This window comes from Urtica dioica, chromosome 9, assembly GCF_054948205.1.
Source record: "Urtica dioica subsp. dioica isolate 48M chromosome 9, U.dioica_male_clone48M_v1_H2, whole genome shotgun sequence".
Lineage (NCBI taxonomy): Eukaryota > Viridiplantae > Streptophyta > Magnoliopsida > Rosales > Urticaceae > Urtica > Urtica dioica.
This window is the reverse complement of record NC_142764.1, coordinates 23,617,483-23,633,485: the sequence shown is the minus strand read 5'-3', so window position 1 is coordinate 23,633,485 and position 16,003 is coordinate 23,617,483. Positions and strand designations below refer to the sequence as shown.

The following is a 16,003-nucleotide window of genomic DNA, read 5'->3' as shown; positions in this document are numbered from 1 at the left end:
ACGAGGCAGCGGAGGTGGAAGCGGTGGGAGCAGCGCGTGCGCGCCACCTTCTTCCGACTGTCCACGAATCTCCGCATACAGATGGGACACGTGTCGTCCTCGCGCACGACGTTGACGGGCTTGAGCTGAGCCTTGATCAACGAACCGTAGTTAGGCTCGGGGACTTCTATCTCCAAACACTCGTCTCCCCCGGGGCGGTACGGCCCGACGATCCACACTTGGAAGTAGAGCACTCTGGCTCTCGGGCACTCGAGCGCCGCGTCGCTCTCGCAGTCGCGCAGCCACGGCCCGATCGGGAGCAGCAGGGTCTCCGGCACCCGCCACGGCGCGTCGGAGAACATCTCGGAGACCGTCGAGAAGTCGAAACCCCGGCGCTCCGCCACTCGCTCCCGCCTGAACAGAGCCGTCACCTTCGTCGTCTCCGCGCCCCGGACGTAGGACGAGTACTTGACCGTGAACGCCAAGTATTCTTTCCCGTCCTCCGGTACCGCCGGCGGCGCCGGACTGCTGTGCGGCGTTTTTCTCGCCGACACTGAAGTGAAGTACCTCTCGCCCTCGATCCATTGCTCGTTTTCGCCGGGATCGTCGAATAGCTTGTACGCTATATCGTTTGGTTCCATTATTCTGTATCGACTAGATATCGCAGCTTTTTTCAGAATTTAAAATATTGTCTTTGGTTTTTAATGTTATATCACTGGTGTGGGGGTATTTATAAACTAATGAGATTCCGATTTACTCTGCTTTTATAGAGAAATTAATTTTTGAATTTGATAAGATAGTCTGATACCCGAGTGTGTGTGATATGAGTCGGATTTCGAATTAGATTCGTTTTCCTAGGAATCCAAGTTGATATAGGATTATTGTTTTTAAACTTTAAAAAAAAATTAAGATTTGGGTCGTTGACTTTTCTATTGTTTTTTTAATCTTTGTTTCTAGGCTTAGGAAGTAATAAAAATAAAATAAAATAACTAATTCGAAGTTCACACTAACTTTTGGTTTAGTATATTTCCCCAAAAAAGTGACGCCAGGTGCAATATTTTGCAATAGTGGGGCGTCGCTTATCTGCTAAATGACGCACAAAATTAAGCGGCCCAATAAGATATGGACACATGGAAGAGGTTAAAACCCAAAGTTATTGATGGGCTTTTACAGTACAGCACACTAGACAGAATCAACTTCCCACTAAGGCCTAATTTAAATGATCTAAAACAAAAAACCATTAATCAAGACAGAATCAAGCAAGATGTGTTAAAAGCTGGCACAATGCTCAATGAAGTTTTTTAAGCATTGTTACATATTGAAGAGTAACCACAATAAACCAAAGAACATTGTTGTAGTTACTTGCTCTTGCTAAAAATTACTACAATTGACTATAGCCTTTACAATTAATCACAATCCTCTCGGAATGAAGCGAACAATCAATCAATTATTTTTCTCGCTCAAACTAAATTATGAATATGAATTATCCATAACATGAATCTCTCACATAAACTGTTCATCTGTTCTGATCAAATTTTACTTCTATTTATCTTTAATCTCTCCAAATATAACTAATTATAATATAAAAAAAGGATAAATTACAGTATTGCCCCCTCAACTCTATGGTGATTAACGATTTGCCCCCTGATAAATGAAAACGTACATCAGTGGACTTGAAATCCTACAATGTAACCATTAGCTCCTTCTGTTAACTCTTATCGACGGAACTCGTCTCTTGAAAAATATGTCATGGGTAGTTTTGTAATTTTACTGAATAATGAGTAATTAAGGATATAATAATGAATGAAATAAAAACCCCCGAAAACTTCTTCATTTTATCAGAACAAAAATTCAAATCGTGGAGATGAAATCCCCGGCGAAGAAGAAAACCCGAGCCCCGAAATCCAAGGCAAAAACGAAGCTTAAAACGGCGGTGAAGAAAAAAGTGCAGAGCGCGTCGACTGAAGAGAATGAAAGGAGAAGAGTCGATTATGGTAAGGTTTTATATGTAATGGTGGTCCCATGCTTATTGCTTTTGCCGATTTTGTATTTTATAATAGTTGTTGGTGGTCCCAAACTTTATGTTTTGTCTGGGTTTTGTCTGGGTTATGTGGTGGTTGTGGTCCCGAGTTAGGGTTTTTTTGGTGGTGGTAGTGGTCCCCGGTCGTAATCAATCTCTGAATGGAACATTAAATTATTATTCTCGAGACTATTAAATGGTTGTTCTTAAATGATTCTTGGAATCTTTGTCTTTCAGATCTTTCCTCGACCCTATTTACTTTTAAAGTTCATCACGGTGGCACTATGGATTCAGAGATGGTATATGTTGATGGGGAAGTCTCGTACTTTGAATACTGTGACTTGGATAGGATGTCAATTGTGATAATAAATGGTATGTTGAAGAAATACTTAGGATACGATGCTGGAGCATTTTATTTCTTACCTGCAGAAGGTGAAAAAAAGATGGAGTATGTTGACACAGATGATGATTTGCTTAGAAGTATTGGGGTGTTAATGGAGACAACAAGAGTAATTGACCTCTACTGCGAGCACCCGGTACCAAAACCTACAGAAAATGAGCCGGCCCATGCTGAAGAAGCCCGTGAAGAGCAGGCCCATGCTGAAGAAGCCCGTGAAGAGCAGGCCCATGCTGAAGAAGCCCGTCAAGAGCAGGCCCATGCTGAAGAAGCCCGTGAAGAGCTGGCCCATGCTCAAGAAGATCGTGAAGAGCAAGTGAATAATGCTCAAGAAGACGATGAAGAACAGGTTGATTCTCAAGAAGACGATGAAGAGCAAGTTGATTCTCAAGAAGACGATGAAAACCAGGTTGATGATGATGAAGGTCGTGAGCAAGAAAGTGGATACGAACGGAGTGACGATGATGTTGTTGTAGATGCTATTGACCTTGGCCTTGATGTATTGAAGCAGAATAAAGGGAAAGCTAAAGAAGTTGAGGACGATGAAGACAGTGAGTATGAAGACGATTTTGGTGGGGGTAACGTTTCATCAAGTGACGACGACGAACAAAAGATGCCATGTGACTTTGTGAAGAAGAAGTTGCCAAAATTTCCTGAATTCAGACCCGACACTGACATGCAAAAACCAGAATTCAAGCTTGGTTTATTGTTCCCGAATGGTAAGGTATTTAAGGAAGCAATTAAAGAGTACTCAATTAGGAGTGGGAAAGAAGTGTTCTTCAAAAAGAATGACCCTAACAGAGTACGTGTAGAGTGTAGGGACCCTAAATGTAAGTGGGTCTGTTTTGCATCTGTGGTAGGGAAGTCATCAACATGGATGATCAAGACGTACCAAGGTGAGCATACATGTGCCCGGACAAATAAGAACAGGTTTGCAACATCGGCTTGGTTGGCGAAGACATACTGTCAAGAGTTTCAAGATAATGAGACCTGGTGCGCCGCTAATTTCATGAGTCGCGTACAAAAAGATTTTGTATTGGAGTGCTCGAGAATGAAGGCGTATAGAACAAGAAAAGCTGTTGAGCTAGCTATTCAAGGGACTTACGAGCAGCAATACGCGGTTTTGTGGGATTATGGTGCAGAGATTAAGAGGTCAAACCCCGGATCCACAGTTGAATTTGAGACAGAAGTTGACTCTGAAGGTAAATTCTTGTTCAAGAGATTGTATATATGCTATGAGGCGTGCAAAGCTGGTTTCAGATCGTGTAGACCTATCATTGGTCTGGATGGGTGCCACATCAAAGGGCATCATACAGGCCAACTACTGAGTGCAGTAGGGGTTGATGCTAATAATGGCATGTTCCCAATTGCATTCGCAGTTGTGGAATCCGAAGGGAAGGCAACATGGACTTGGTTTTTAAAGTGGCTACAGATTGACCTGAGCATAGAAAATGGGTACCACTGGACTTTTATTACCGACAAGCAGAAAGGTCTAAAAGAGGCTTTGACTGGAATATGGGAAGAAGGTTCAGTAATGGCAGAACATCGACATTGTGCCAGACATCTCCAAAGTAACTTCACCAAGGTATACTTAATAATTTCATCTGATTTAAATACTTTATATTGTGTTTATGTGATACTAAAATGCCGGTTGTATATTCTATTTGTCATAGGTGTTCAAGGGTCAGTATTTGAAGACAAAGATGATGGCAGCGGCTATGGCTTACTCAGTAGACAGATTTAATGCCGAGATGGAGTTCATAAAAGCCGAGGATGTCAAGGCGTTTGAGTGGCTGGTTGATAAAGGTACAAGTCACTGGGCCAGAAGCGGGTTCAGAACCACACTGAAATGTGACATGTTACTGAATAACATGTGTGAATGCTTCAATGGGACAAGGTAAGATTGAATTTTATACCTTGAATTTATTACCAATACATAAGAATGATTGACCAAGTCTCTGTTAATGATTGACATTTATGTGATTTAGGGCTATTTTGATGGCAAGACAAAAACCAATACTATCAATGCTTGAAATCATAAGAATGTATCTCCTACAACGATTCACAAAGCAAAGATTGGCTGTGGCAAATTGGCATGGTTGTATAGGTCCCAAAATTTCTAAAATATTGGAAAAAAATAAAGAGAATTCATCTTCATACATTGCACAATGGTCCGGTGGACATGACTACCAAGTTAAAAACATGTATGGTGGGATGCACGCGGTTAACTTGAGAAACAAGACTTGTTCTTATAAACGGTGGGATCTATCAGGTATTTGATCATTTACTTGTTCTTGTTGAGACTTCACGTATATGATAATGTTTTTGTTCATGTGTGTACTGTGTCATACAGGTATACCTTGCGGCCATGCAATTGCTTGCATATGGCATAAGCACGATGACCCTGTTGACTATGTCGCAGAATGTTACAAGAAGGAGACATTTCTGGCCACCTACAAGTACCAAATATTTCCAATGAATCCAATAGAGCAATGGCCAAAGACATGTAAAACACCCTTGTCAAGACCACCTGACATATCCGAGCCAGGAAGGCCAAAAAAGTTGAGGCGTGTGGAACATGATGAGGTTATCTCACGTGGTGCAACTAGAATTTCCAGAAAATACGTGACGATTTCATGTTCACAGTACGACAAGGGGGGGCATAACACCTTAACTTGTTTCAGAAGAAAACAGGAAGAACTGGTGAGATTTATACCTTAACTTGTTTAATAAATGGTCCCTAATCCAAATGTTTATTACATGTTTTCACAGAGACGTCAAAAGAGTCAATCAAACAACCCAAGCCCAAAGTCAGAGTCAACCACACCACCCTAGCCAAAGTCAGAGTCAACCCACACATGCTTCAAGTCAGGGTCAACCCACACAGGCTCCAAGTCAACCGAGTCAGTCCTCCCAAACCCTTAGGGTAAGTTAACATTAACTGTTTCTGGACCATGTTATTATGTGGTGATTTGTATACATTATGTTTGTGCAGAGGAGCCCGAGAATTCGCACGACAATGGGGCCAAGACAAGGATCAGGACTGCTGCCAAGAGTCTTATTCTAAAAGTCTGTTTTGGTGTGTTAATTTTGTGGTCTAGTACACTTTTGATGACTATTTTGTGGTTTTGATGACTATTTTGTGGTCTTGATGACTATTTTGTGGTCTTGATGACTATTTTATGTATGGTATATTTTGATACTTAATAGACCTTTTGAATATGTGTGAAAGGCTATTATGTTGATTTAATTAGGTACACTTAATGTCAATGTTTTCTCTAATTTGATCTTGTACTTCCCGTTTCAAATTGAGTGACCGATATCTTACTTGCCATTTCAGTATATTACACTTCAACAAACAAACCTATTACGTATGTAAACATATCTGCTTCAAATTTCCATTTCTGATTCATTCAGCACCAAAAAAAAAAAAAATACAATATAAAACAGTTGTACAATTCCTAGGGGCAACATAGCCTTACTTAAACAGAATGACATACACCAGTAGTGCAACTATGATGAGTAACATAACTTTCATCTTCTTGATTTCGGCTTCTATTTTGCCCCAATTCGCCATTGATTCCCCCACATTGTTAAGTCCATCAGCAACATCAAATTCTTTCCCATTCCCGAGTTCCTGCTCTAATTTGTTTCTCTTCCTCAGTAATCCGGGAATCACTTGAACTGATCTCTTAACATCCGGGGATCGATCCACTCTAAAAACCCACACCCATTACATATCCCTTTCTGCGAAATTTACAACTCCATGAATTGAGAAGATAAACACAAACCAATCCATGGATAGAGAAGATCAACACATTCATTCAACATAAATAACATACCTTATATCGAGAACACCCAAAAAATCGACGCCCGGGATTCTCATCGGTCCACGAAGTGCGTTGGATACTTGGCAGTCCGCACGGACAACTAGGTCGTCGACGATCTTCGCCAGAGGACTGAGCTTCATCGTTTGTACCGGGCTGAGAACGATTCAACGTTTCGCTGCTCCAAGACTGACTCCCATCCATTTTCCTCGATTGAAATCGCGCCTCTTGATTGATTTTGGGAACCCTAGCACGCGAATTTATTTTGTCTGTTCTTTCCCTAATTTTGTTTCCCCAATTTTATATAAATCATTCGAATAAGGGTATTCTAATAAATTCACACATCACGTGCTTAAAACACGAGAAAAGTAACGATTTCCGTCAATAAGAGTTAGCAGAAGGAGCTAATGGTTACATTGTAGGATTTCAAGTCCACTGATGTACGTTTTCATTTATCAGGTGGTCAATCGTTAATCACCATAGAGTTGAGGGGGCAATACTGTAATTTATATAAAAAAAAAGCTTAAAAAACAATCAGACCAAACATTGACAAAATAAATTCCATAAAAACTACATCTGAGAGACTATTTGTCGAACACCTTGCGGGCCTTACCGGATAAAGTAATTCACATCTCACAAGATTGTATAGTAATTGAACTTAAAAATGAAAATATTCAAGTACACACAAGTCTTTTTTGAGTTGATTGTATTCAAAACTAGTAGAGCCTGGAACTCCAATGACGTCTTAATTAACACCGTGCCTTCTGCTGCGATATTGACTAAGGTTTTCATCGAGATGATGACATCATAGTAGAAGGTTTGGAGCTACGGTGGGAGAGAAATCTCGTGATGGGGACACTTTCTCAGCATCTCTTTGAAGCGCGCACATGCTTCGTGGAGTGATTCACCATCTCATTGACTGAAGCTGTGGATCTCGTTGCGGAGGTGAGGGGTATTCTCGAATGGAAAGAATTTGAGGAAGACGACCCGACATAATGGCTCGTCCCATGTGGTGATGGAGTCGGCGGGCAAGGACTGGAGCCAACTCTTGGCTCGGTCGCGAAGTGAGGACGAGAAGAGACGCAACTGAATTGCTTCAGTCAGGATGTTGTGGATGCGAAAGGTGTTGCACATCTCCGTGAAGTTGGCAATGTGCTCGTTCGGAGCTCATGAGAATTGATTATCTTGAATCATTTGGATCGTTCCCGTCTTTATCTCGAAGCTTTGCTCTCCCCCAATGGTTGGCCTCCGAATCGCCAAGCGGCATCCTTTGGGTCGTGGGCATTGCTTAATCGATGAGTGGTTTTTCAGCCTTGTTGTTGCCCAAGATTGCTTCTTTCTTCTCTTTACGATTTCTCCTACACATTTTTTCTATCTCTGGGTCAATCGAAAGAGGACTTGATTCACCGTCCTCTCGCATAAACTTTCAAAACAATGAAAGTGAATACCAAAAGAAAAGTGATTAAAAAATTAAAATGAAAAGAGTTCAAATTGAAAACTAACTAATCTAATAACGGTCGACGATTAAGTCCTCAAAACTGAAAAATGGAATTAAGATAGAAGACAAGAAAATTATATATCCTAGTTAGGTCATTGATCACCTACATCCAGTCTTATAAATAAATCCAATATTAATGATATAAATCTTCAAGAGCACTTATTATTGCGTACAACTTCGAGCTAACAACTTTCCACACGGGAATTTTCAATCCCCTTTAAAAAAATTTCTACGTCTTAACAAGTTTCTCTTTATATAGAAGGCGTTGATTTGTGGTTTACATGTCAGATCAGTCACAGTCTAAATCAACGGTCAAAAATTGGAAATGTTGTTTTTTCTTGCTTAACAACCTATCTGATTAAATAAGTGACAAAACTAGCCAATATTTAATCAACTACAGCATAACTAATTAATTAACCTTTTCTTTATTGAACTTTCTTCAAGCTATTACGTGTATGTATTCAAATTATTTAGCTGATTATATGACATGCATAACCACATTAAAAGATAACTTATGTGCATACAAATTTTGATTCCGAAACTTTCTAAAATAGAAAAATGGATTCCGAAAATATACTCGGGAAAATCAAAACAACGTTACATGCATTGCATTGGACAAAACTAACTCATCCCGATAACTAGTATTACCAAATAACCGCCAAATAATATATAATTTTAGCAGAGCAATATATATAGAAGAAAAGCTCTTATTACTCAATACAACGGTACCAAGTTGAGAAATATCAATATGACAACCTGATCAACTAATTAATTTTGTTTTGATTATTGTTAGTAAGACAATCCAACAACTTGAGCTCCAAGACTTTGAATTGAGCTATTTGTTCCTCCAGCTCTGCCCTGTCTCTCCTCAGCTTCCTGTTCTCTTCCATTAGATCTTGTGAGACCGGATTATTATTATTATTATCATTACTATTCTTCTTATTATTATTATTCTTATTATTATTATTATTATTATTGGAGGCCTTAAGGAACGCGGGGAACACACTCGGCTCGCACTTCTTCCGGGTGATCTCTGTGAGCATGTGTCTGGAGCCTCTCAGGAACTTGTCGTGCTTGAATTCCCATCTTTTCGATGTCGTTTTCTTGAATCCCTTTTTAATTCAAGGACAGTTTCAGAAACACAAACAATTAGATTACCAAATACCAATAATAGAACTACTTATGCAATAATAACATCTCAACGCATAATATAATACATATAATGAGATTACTATATTGAGAAAAGTTTATTGCGTACCATACATAGTATAACGTAATAATATATATTTCAATATATTGTGTTTACATATTTAATATTACATATATATATGTACATATACATTCTTCAACTTAATTTGTACATATTGATGATAATATATTATAATAATAGCAATGGTTATTGATATTGAAAAACATAATGTATAATTCGGATCATATGTGGGACACATAAATATATAAAGTGTGGTTGAAGTTGGAGCTGCCAGAAAAAAGTGTATTTGCCTTCACATGGAATGGAAATGTCTAGTACAAGGTTTGTCTTTTCTTGACCTTCTATCTTGCATTAGATGAAGGCAAAATATATATATATATATATATATATATATATATATATATATATTATCTAAAATGTTAATTCCGTCTATAAGCCTTTTACATCAAAATAAAAAAAAAAGCTATTACTTAGTTGGGATTGGTATGAGTTTCTAACAATATAACTTTTTCATTCAATTATAGCTTCTTGTGGAATCTTGATAACTTCTTTTTTCTATAAACCTGTTTATTCATCTTTACAAAATTTATATTTCTTTAATTCAGTTGTTAAATTTTTTTCTAAGAAATGGAAAATTATATATATATATATATATATATATATATATATATATATATAACAAAGAAAGAATGATGTGAAGGGTTGTTTTCGAATAATACAAACGTAGTTGAAAGATATTCTTAGGTATTGACTAATTTCTCGAATATTCATTTTCACCGTGTGACTGGGCTAGTCCTCCGAGGATACTTATAAAAATAAATTTGCATACAACATATTTTACTAGTCATACTCATATCTAATTTTAAAGATCACTATAGCTCTCCCAAAGAATACAAATCCAACAACCGTACGTATATCGTTCTCAAATAAAAGTTGGACTTGTATATCGTTCTCAAATAAAAGTTGGACTTGTATATCTGTTTTGAGGACCCATGCATACATGATACATAGTATTTTATTGACTGATTATGCAATGAAAAACATGCACTTTGAGTCGTTGACAAACAAATTATATACATATGTATGCATATACTATACAGGTCAAATATTATAGTATCATTATATGATGTGATCAATAAAATTTTCGAAGAATTTATTCCAATTAATTAATGTTTTAATTTTTTAAAAATTTTAATCAAAATTTTATTATATTAAAAAAAAACTCATTAAAGAGCCGGAGTTGAATTAACTATTTTAATTAATTTAATTTATTTCGGTCTAACCAAAATAAATTGATTTAATTTTTTAAATTAATTTAATTTACATCGTTAAAAAATTTATTTCAAAACAAATTTGGAATCCCTGCGCATGTCCTTTAATTTTCTTATGTAATCATCGGCATGTTTATTTTGACTGACGCTTAATAAAACAAAGTAGAAACTTTACTGCTTGACTAATATCTCTCTAAACTAACATTAAACCACATGTATATTTTAGTTTTTCATCAACCACCGAATATTCCGGTAGGAACATAAATACATACATATATATTATATATACATAAACAGTATACGTTATGCATGACATGTGTTATGAAAAAATAGAGCAAAGAAAAAAGAGGAAAATACGAAGAAGAAGAACTAAAAAAAAGTTTGTTCTGAAAGAAGAAAAAAATGGATAAAAGTATGAACTATGAAAATAAATTCATGACAAAAAGACTCAATAAAGCTAAATAGGTACGTACATAGGTATTAAGCTGGCGAACAAAGCTAGAGAAGTTGTTGTGCTTGAAATATTTGGGAAGCACATGGTTGGAAAACTCCGCCGGAGACCAAACTATGAAGCCATTTCCTTCTGAATTCCAAGAGATCGTCGACGATTTCTCTGAAGAAGAAGAAAAGAAAGACATGTCGTTTTTGTGATCGTGATGATGGATTATCGCGCCGCCTTCCTCGACCAAATTGTATGTTTTCGACAAGAAAGGCGCCGGCCCTTTGTTACTATTAGGCCTCGGTGATTTCTCCAAAGAAGAAGATGAATTATTACTATTTGTGCTCATTTCATCACCATGTATAATTTACCCTAGACCTTTCTAGTACTACTAGCTACTACTTGTCGTCCCTTAATATATATATAATGGTTATATCTATGAAGGTACTAGTTTTTGTAGAAGGTGTGGACTTGATATCTTCGAATTGAACTTTTTCTTTCTTTGAGTTTCTCTAGTGCATGGATACATAGCATTTGCTTTTTTAAAGGCCTTACTAAAAGAGAGAAAAACAAAGCAGCAGGGAATTGAACATATGAGCAAATCGTGGGTTGAATTTTCGTGTTGCCTTTTAAATTGAAAAAAGAAGGTGCTAGTTTTCATCCGATTACTATGGTCAAAATTAAACTAGTAAATTAATTACTATATATATATATATATATATATATATATATATATATGTATAATCAAGTCGACCAGCTGAGAAAGCAAAGAAAAAATATATTTATAATAAATTAGCTTTTTGTGCAGTGTAGACTTCATCACTCTACAGTCAGCCAAAGATATAATTTGCAATGTAGAAATAATATATCAAAATTCAAAAGAGGAAAAGAGAGATAAGGATGGGACGATAAATTTGACTGGATTTTGGATATTAGATGTTAATATTAAATATAACTCGGGGCCTAAATCCGACCAAGTGTTTTTTTTTTTTTTTTTTTTTTTTTACTGTGGGTGTATGAATCGAACTCCTCACACATAAATCAAACACATTATTAGACCTAAGGCCCAAAAGTGGCATGAATATCCCAAACCAACATCAGTTCAGAACAATATGGGCCCACCTCGATCATAACGAGCATTAAACACGTCTAGGCACAAGGACCACTAGCTCGCCACATCGATCGAATATAAGATCGCCATGTGTCCACCTCGGAAGAAGCGGTCTTCGTCCATGACTAACAGCTTCATCAAGAATTGTCCGATTTGCCACTAATTTCATAACATTTCTCCGTTTCCACCAAAAGACTAATTTGACCCTAAATGCCATCGATATGCCAACAATGTTGACATCTAATAGTGAAGAGCAAAAATAGATGTCAATATTGTTGACATAGATGGTGGTATTTTGAACCAAATTAGTCTTTTGGTAGAAAAGTGGAAAAATGTTATGAAATTAATGACAAATGTGACAATTCACTCATTTCCCGGATCCAGTCGAACACTACATACATAAATAGCATTCATTTATCATCGTGTTGAGTTCGACCATTCAAATATCTGAATTGTTGAGTTCGGCAGATTAATGAAACCGTTACTTATGTTCCTTTATCATTATTTCAGTTTATTTCATTTGGTTACAATAGCTTGATTCATTTTTTATTTGGCGAAATCTCAAGATTCACATAAATACAAATAAAAACGTCTGTTTTTTTTTGTTTTTTTTCTAATTGTTCGTGATTGTTCAAGAACCAAACTCGCCATCATAAATAAAAAATTGGTTTTAAGCTAATTTTTGCTTACCAGAGTTATATGTTTTTAAAAACCATCTAGGATAAAATAGCTAGGGCTTCGATTTTAGCCCCGAACAAAAGTCATGGCTGTATAGCTTACGTGACAGTTTTTATTTAATGTTATTCGTGTAGATGCAACGACGTAGAATAAAGCTTAATTAATGATGAATTGGACATAATCTTTTGACCAATGCTTTATTGGAAGTGTCTAGCAAATATTTTTAATTGTTCTTCAATGATAGAGATGAGCTGTTTTTTTAAGAAAAATGATATAGAGTAAGCCACTTGAAACGTGGAAATTGTAATCTAGCCAACGTTTCAGCTAAGTTTCAAACATAGCCACAATTGATGACGTGGCTTTTATTAGTCATTTAACAATTTACATGTTTATCATTTGTTTAAAAGTCGGCTGAATATCTCATCTATTTATTTTGGTTTGTTTTCGTTTATTTATTACATGCATAAATAAAAATTAACGAAAATTTATTGATGATTCACAAGTTACTTATTTTAATCAATATTTAATTTGTTTCTTATATTATATTCATTAATGATTTTCCTTTTAAATATTCAAATTTGAATCCAAGCGTGTACTAAGCCTGATGATGTTGTTGACTTTCTTATTAGTAAGACTCAAACGTTGGCTACTGTTTTACTTTCACTCATTTAAACCACACAAGGGTATATTCGATATTTCATAGTCGTAAATTTGAGTAAATGGCTAGATTACAAAATTTACCAAACGTGAACTAGATCTTAAATACCACATTTCAAAAAGATTATGTTGCTAGTTTGCCCTTTTTTTAATGATGTAACTCTGACTCCAAATTCTGAAAGGCTTCTTATTATTTGCTGTTTACATAATTGATCCCACTTATATACCACATATGCGTTCAAAAAAATTATTTGTTTTAAGAAAACAGTTTCTACCAAAATTATGATCATTTAAAACTTTTTTATTTTCAAAATTCATTAACTTTTAATCTAAAAAATTTGTCAATAACTTTGCTTAGTGATAAACATGTCAATAAACGATTATATTTATTGATAAACTATTAGATGTTAGTCCAAACAAAAAATTAATTTTGAAATTATCACCTTCATAAATTTACTTCTTGTACAATGCTCTGAAGCCATGCCACAAGTTCTCCTCCTTCTTACTTTTTAATATTTATTAGTATTCGATGATACTACGTAGACAAATATGTCATCTCGTTGCTGTGGTGTAGTGGTTATCACGTTAGTCTTACACACTAAAGGTCTCCAGTTCGATCCTGGGCAGCAACATTATGTTCTTTTTTCTTCTTCTTCTAATTTTTAATAATCAAATTCAAATCCCAACTTCCTAAACCCATAATATGCATAAACCCTATCATCTTGCATCCCTTTTTCTTCTCATTTTTGTTATTCTTCGAGGAAAGATATATATAAAAAAAAAAAAGAATGAAACTTTGCGAACGAGCCAGGTTCGCTCTCCTTCGAAACTCCGTTTCATGGCGTTCGTTCAGTTCGCCGAGCTCTTCCAGAAACCAGAGATTGTACCAGAGGCTCTCTCCGGTGGGCGATCCAAACGCGTCTGTGGTTCCGATTCTTGACCAGTGGGTCCGAGAAGGCAATCCCGTTGACCAAATCGACCTTCAAAAGATCGTTAGAGAGTTACGATCCTACAAGCGTTTCAACCACGCTCTCCAGGTTCGTTCGAATTTTTTTTTTTTTGTTCATTCCTGTTTTTCTCAGCCAATTTTTCGCTTTGCTTTGGTTCGTGAGCTTCAGAAAGAAAAAAAAAATGGAAACTTTCAGATAATTTGGCGTGATTTCGGAAGATAGTTTAAGATTAATGTTGAAGATGAACATTGAATGTGCTTTTATTTAGCGGGATAGACAAAAACTTGAAATGAACGATCACTCATATATCTCAGCTTTGAAAATCTCTTCGAAAAATGCCAAAATCTCAACTTGTTATGATCGTTGTGGAAATCGATTCTCGCAGATATCTCAATGGATGAGCGACAAGCGATACATGGCATTATCGGCCAAAGACATGGCGGCTCGGCTAGACTTGATCGCGAGAGTCCACAGCATAGACAAAGCGCAGGAATATTTCGAAAACATCCCGGTGAAAGTGAAACGTTTCGAGGTCCACGCCACGCTTCTCTGCGCCTACGCTCGCGAGGGTTCCGTGGAGAAAGCCGAGGCCTTGATGGACCGGATCAGAGACGACCTGAAATTCCACTCCGCTCTGTGCCACAACGTCATGATGAGTCTCTACGGTCGGCTCGGAGAGCACGAGAAGCTCGAATCTGTCGCGTCCGAAATGGAGAGAGACGGGATCGCCTTCGACGTGTACAGTCACAGCATTCGGTTGGGCTCGCGTGCCTCGCTCTCCGACGCCGAAGGGATGAGAAGGATAGTCAAAGAAGTGGAATCGAATCACAGCTCGGCTCTGGACTGGGAGTTTTACTCCACCGCGGCGAACGGGTTCATCAAAGTCGGCTCGATGGACAAGGCCTACGAGATGCTTAAGAAGCTCGAGAACCATCTGTGGAAGACCAAGAAGAGGGCTCTCGGGTTCTACTTCCTTTTGGGCGCTTACGGTCAGATCGGGAACAAGGACGAGCTTTACCACGTTTGGGACATTTTCAAGAGGCACAACAAGATCTACAACAAAGGGTACACGAAGATGATGAGCTCGCTATTGGAGCTCGGCGATGTCGAAGGAGCCGAAAGGGTGTTTCGGGAATGGGAAGAGAGCACGGGGTTGTCTTATGACCATTCCGTCCCTGACCTTCTGATCGGGGCTTATTGCGAAAAAGGTCTTCCGGGCAAGGCCAGAGAGCTCGTCGAGAAGCAAGAAGTGAAGGGAGTTCGGTTCGAATTGGATCTATGGACTGTTCTGGCTGGTCGGTATCTCGAGAATGGTCTGGTTCATTGGGCTATCGGGGCGTTAAAGAAGGCGATTTCGGTCTGCACGGAACCCATAAACGAGGCTTTGTCGGGTTGTTTGGAGTACTTGGAAGGGGACAGAGGAGACATCGAAGGAGCCGAGAAGTTAGTCGAATTACTTCGGAATCGAGGAATTTTCTCTGAACCGGCTCGCGAGAGATTTTTGGATCACGTTAAGAAGGCCGAGAAGCAAGTTATGTCCAAATAGTTGTTTTAAAAAACCGAAATGGATTGGTATGTTGATCACCGAGACTCTCGAAAAACATTGTGATTTTCGGTTGCTGAAAATGAATTATGTTGTTCTGTTAAGCTTAGTGTATACTTATTTTAAACCAGACTGACTAACCTCGCATGTATTTTGTTTTTTTTTTTTATGTTGTAGAAGATGTTAAGCTCGGATTTTAGCTTTTGCTATTTTCCTACCCAGTTGAAATGTCATCCTTTGTTGCTCGAGTTAGTGATATGAAAAAAGGGCCATATCTAGACTGTGTAGTCAGCTTTGTATAATTTTTTTCAAGTGTGATAGTTTTTTTTTTTTTTTTTTTTTAATCTTAGTTTTTTCTTCGTACAAAGTATAAGTTTAAAACGTTTTTATAAAATGAAGATTGCTCCAAATTTTCACCAGACC

The 16,003-nt window shown here is 37.4% G+C and overlaps 2 protein-coding genes and 2 non-coding genes across 4 annotated transcripts; 3 read left to right on the top strand and 1 right to left on the bottom strand.

The window, feature by feature from the left end:
- The first annotated feature begins 7,064 nt into the window (after positions 1 to 7,064).
- LOC149385966 (small nucleolar RNA R71) lies at positions 7,065 to 7,170 on the top strand. The gene has a single exon (XR_016301535.1). It is a non-coding gene; the product is annotated as a small nucleolar RNA R71 (small nucleolar RNA).
- Positions 7,171 to 8,326: 1,156 nt separating this feature from the next.
- LOC149385965 (uncharacterized) lies at positions 8,327 to 11,241 on the bottom strand. Its single transcript, XM_089626845.1, has 2 exons — positions 10,676 to 11,241; positions 8,327 to 8,833 (listed from the first exon to the last, which is right to left on the bottom strand). Exons 1-2 carry the CDS (start codon positions 10,988 to 10,990, stop codon positions 8,486 to 8,488), a joined length of 663 nt encoding a protein of 220 aa, XP_089482971.1. The 5' UTR covers positions 10,991 to 11,241; the 3' UTR covers positions 8,327 to 8,485.
- Positions 11,242 to 13,646: 2,405 nt separating this feature from the next.
- TRNAV-UAC (transfer RNA valine (anticodon UAC)) lies at positions 13,647 to 13,719 on the top strand. Its single transcript has one exon. It is a non-coding gene; the product is annotated as a tRNA-Val (tRNA).
- Positions 13,720 to 13,726: 7 nt separating this feature from the next.
- On the top strand, positions 13,727 to 15,801 carry LOC149385963 (pentatricopeptide repeat-containing protein At2g20710, mitochondrial-like). Its single transcript, XM_089625064.1, has 2 exons — positions 13,727 to 14,124; positions 14,423 to 15,801. The coding sequence occupies exons 1-2, from the start codon at positions 13,876 to 13,878 to the stop codon at positions 15,581 to 15,583; spliced, it is 1,410 nt and encodes a 469-aa protein (XP_089481190.1). The 5' UTR covers positions 13,727 to 13,875; the 3' UTR covers positions 15,584 to 15,801.
- The last annotated feature ends 202 nt before the right edge of the window (positions 15,802 to 16,003 follow it).

Bases quoted from the DNA above. Each gene is read 5' to 3' on its own strand.
- LOC149385965 (XM_089626845.1), bottom strand. From the start codon at position 10,990: ATGAGCACAAATAGTAATAATTCATCTTCTTCTTTGGAGAAATCACCG. The intron at 8,834-10,675 runs GTACGTACCTAT...TGAATTAAAAAG, and splicing joins TTCGCCAGCTTAATACCTAT to GGATTCAAGAAAACGACATC.
- LOC149385963 (XM_089625064.1), top strand. From the start codon at position 13,876: ATGAAACTTTGCGAACGAGCCAGGTTCGCTCTCCTTCGAAACTCCGTT. The intron at 14,125-14,422 runs GTTCGTTCGAAT...CGATTCTCGCAG, and splicing joins GTTTCAACCACGCTCTCCAG to ATATCTCAATGGATGAGCGA.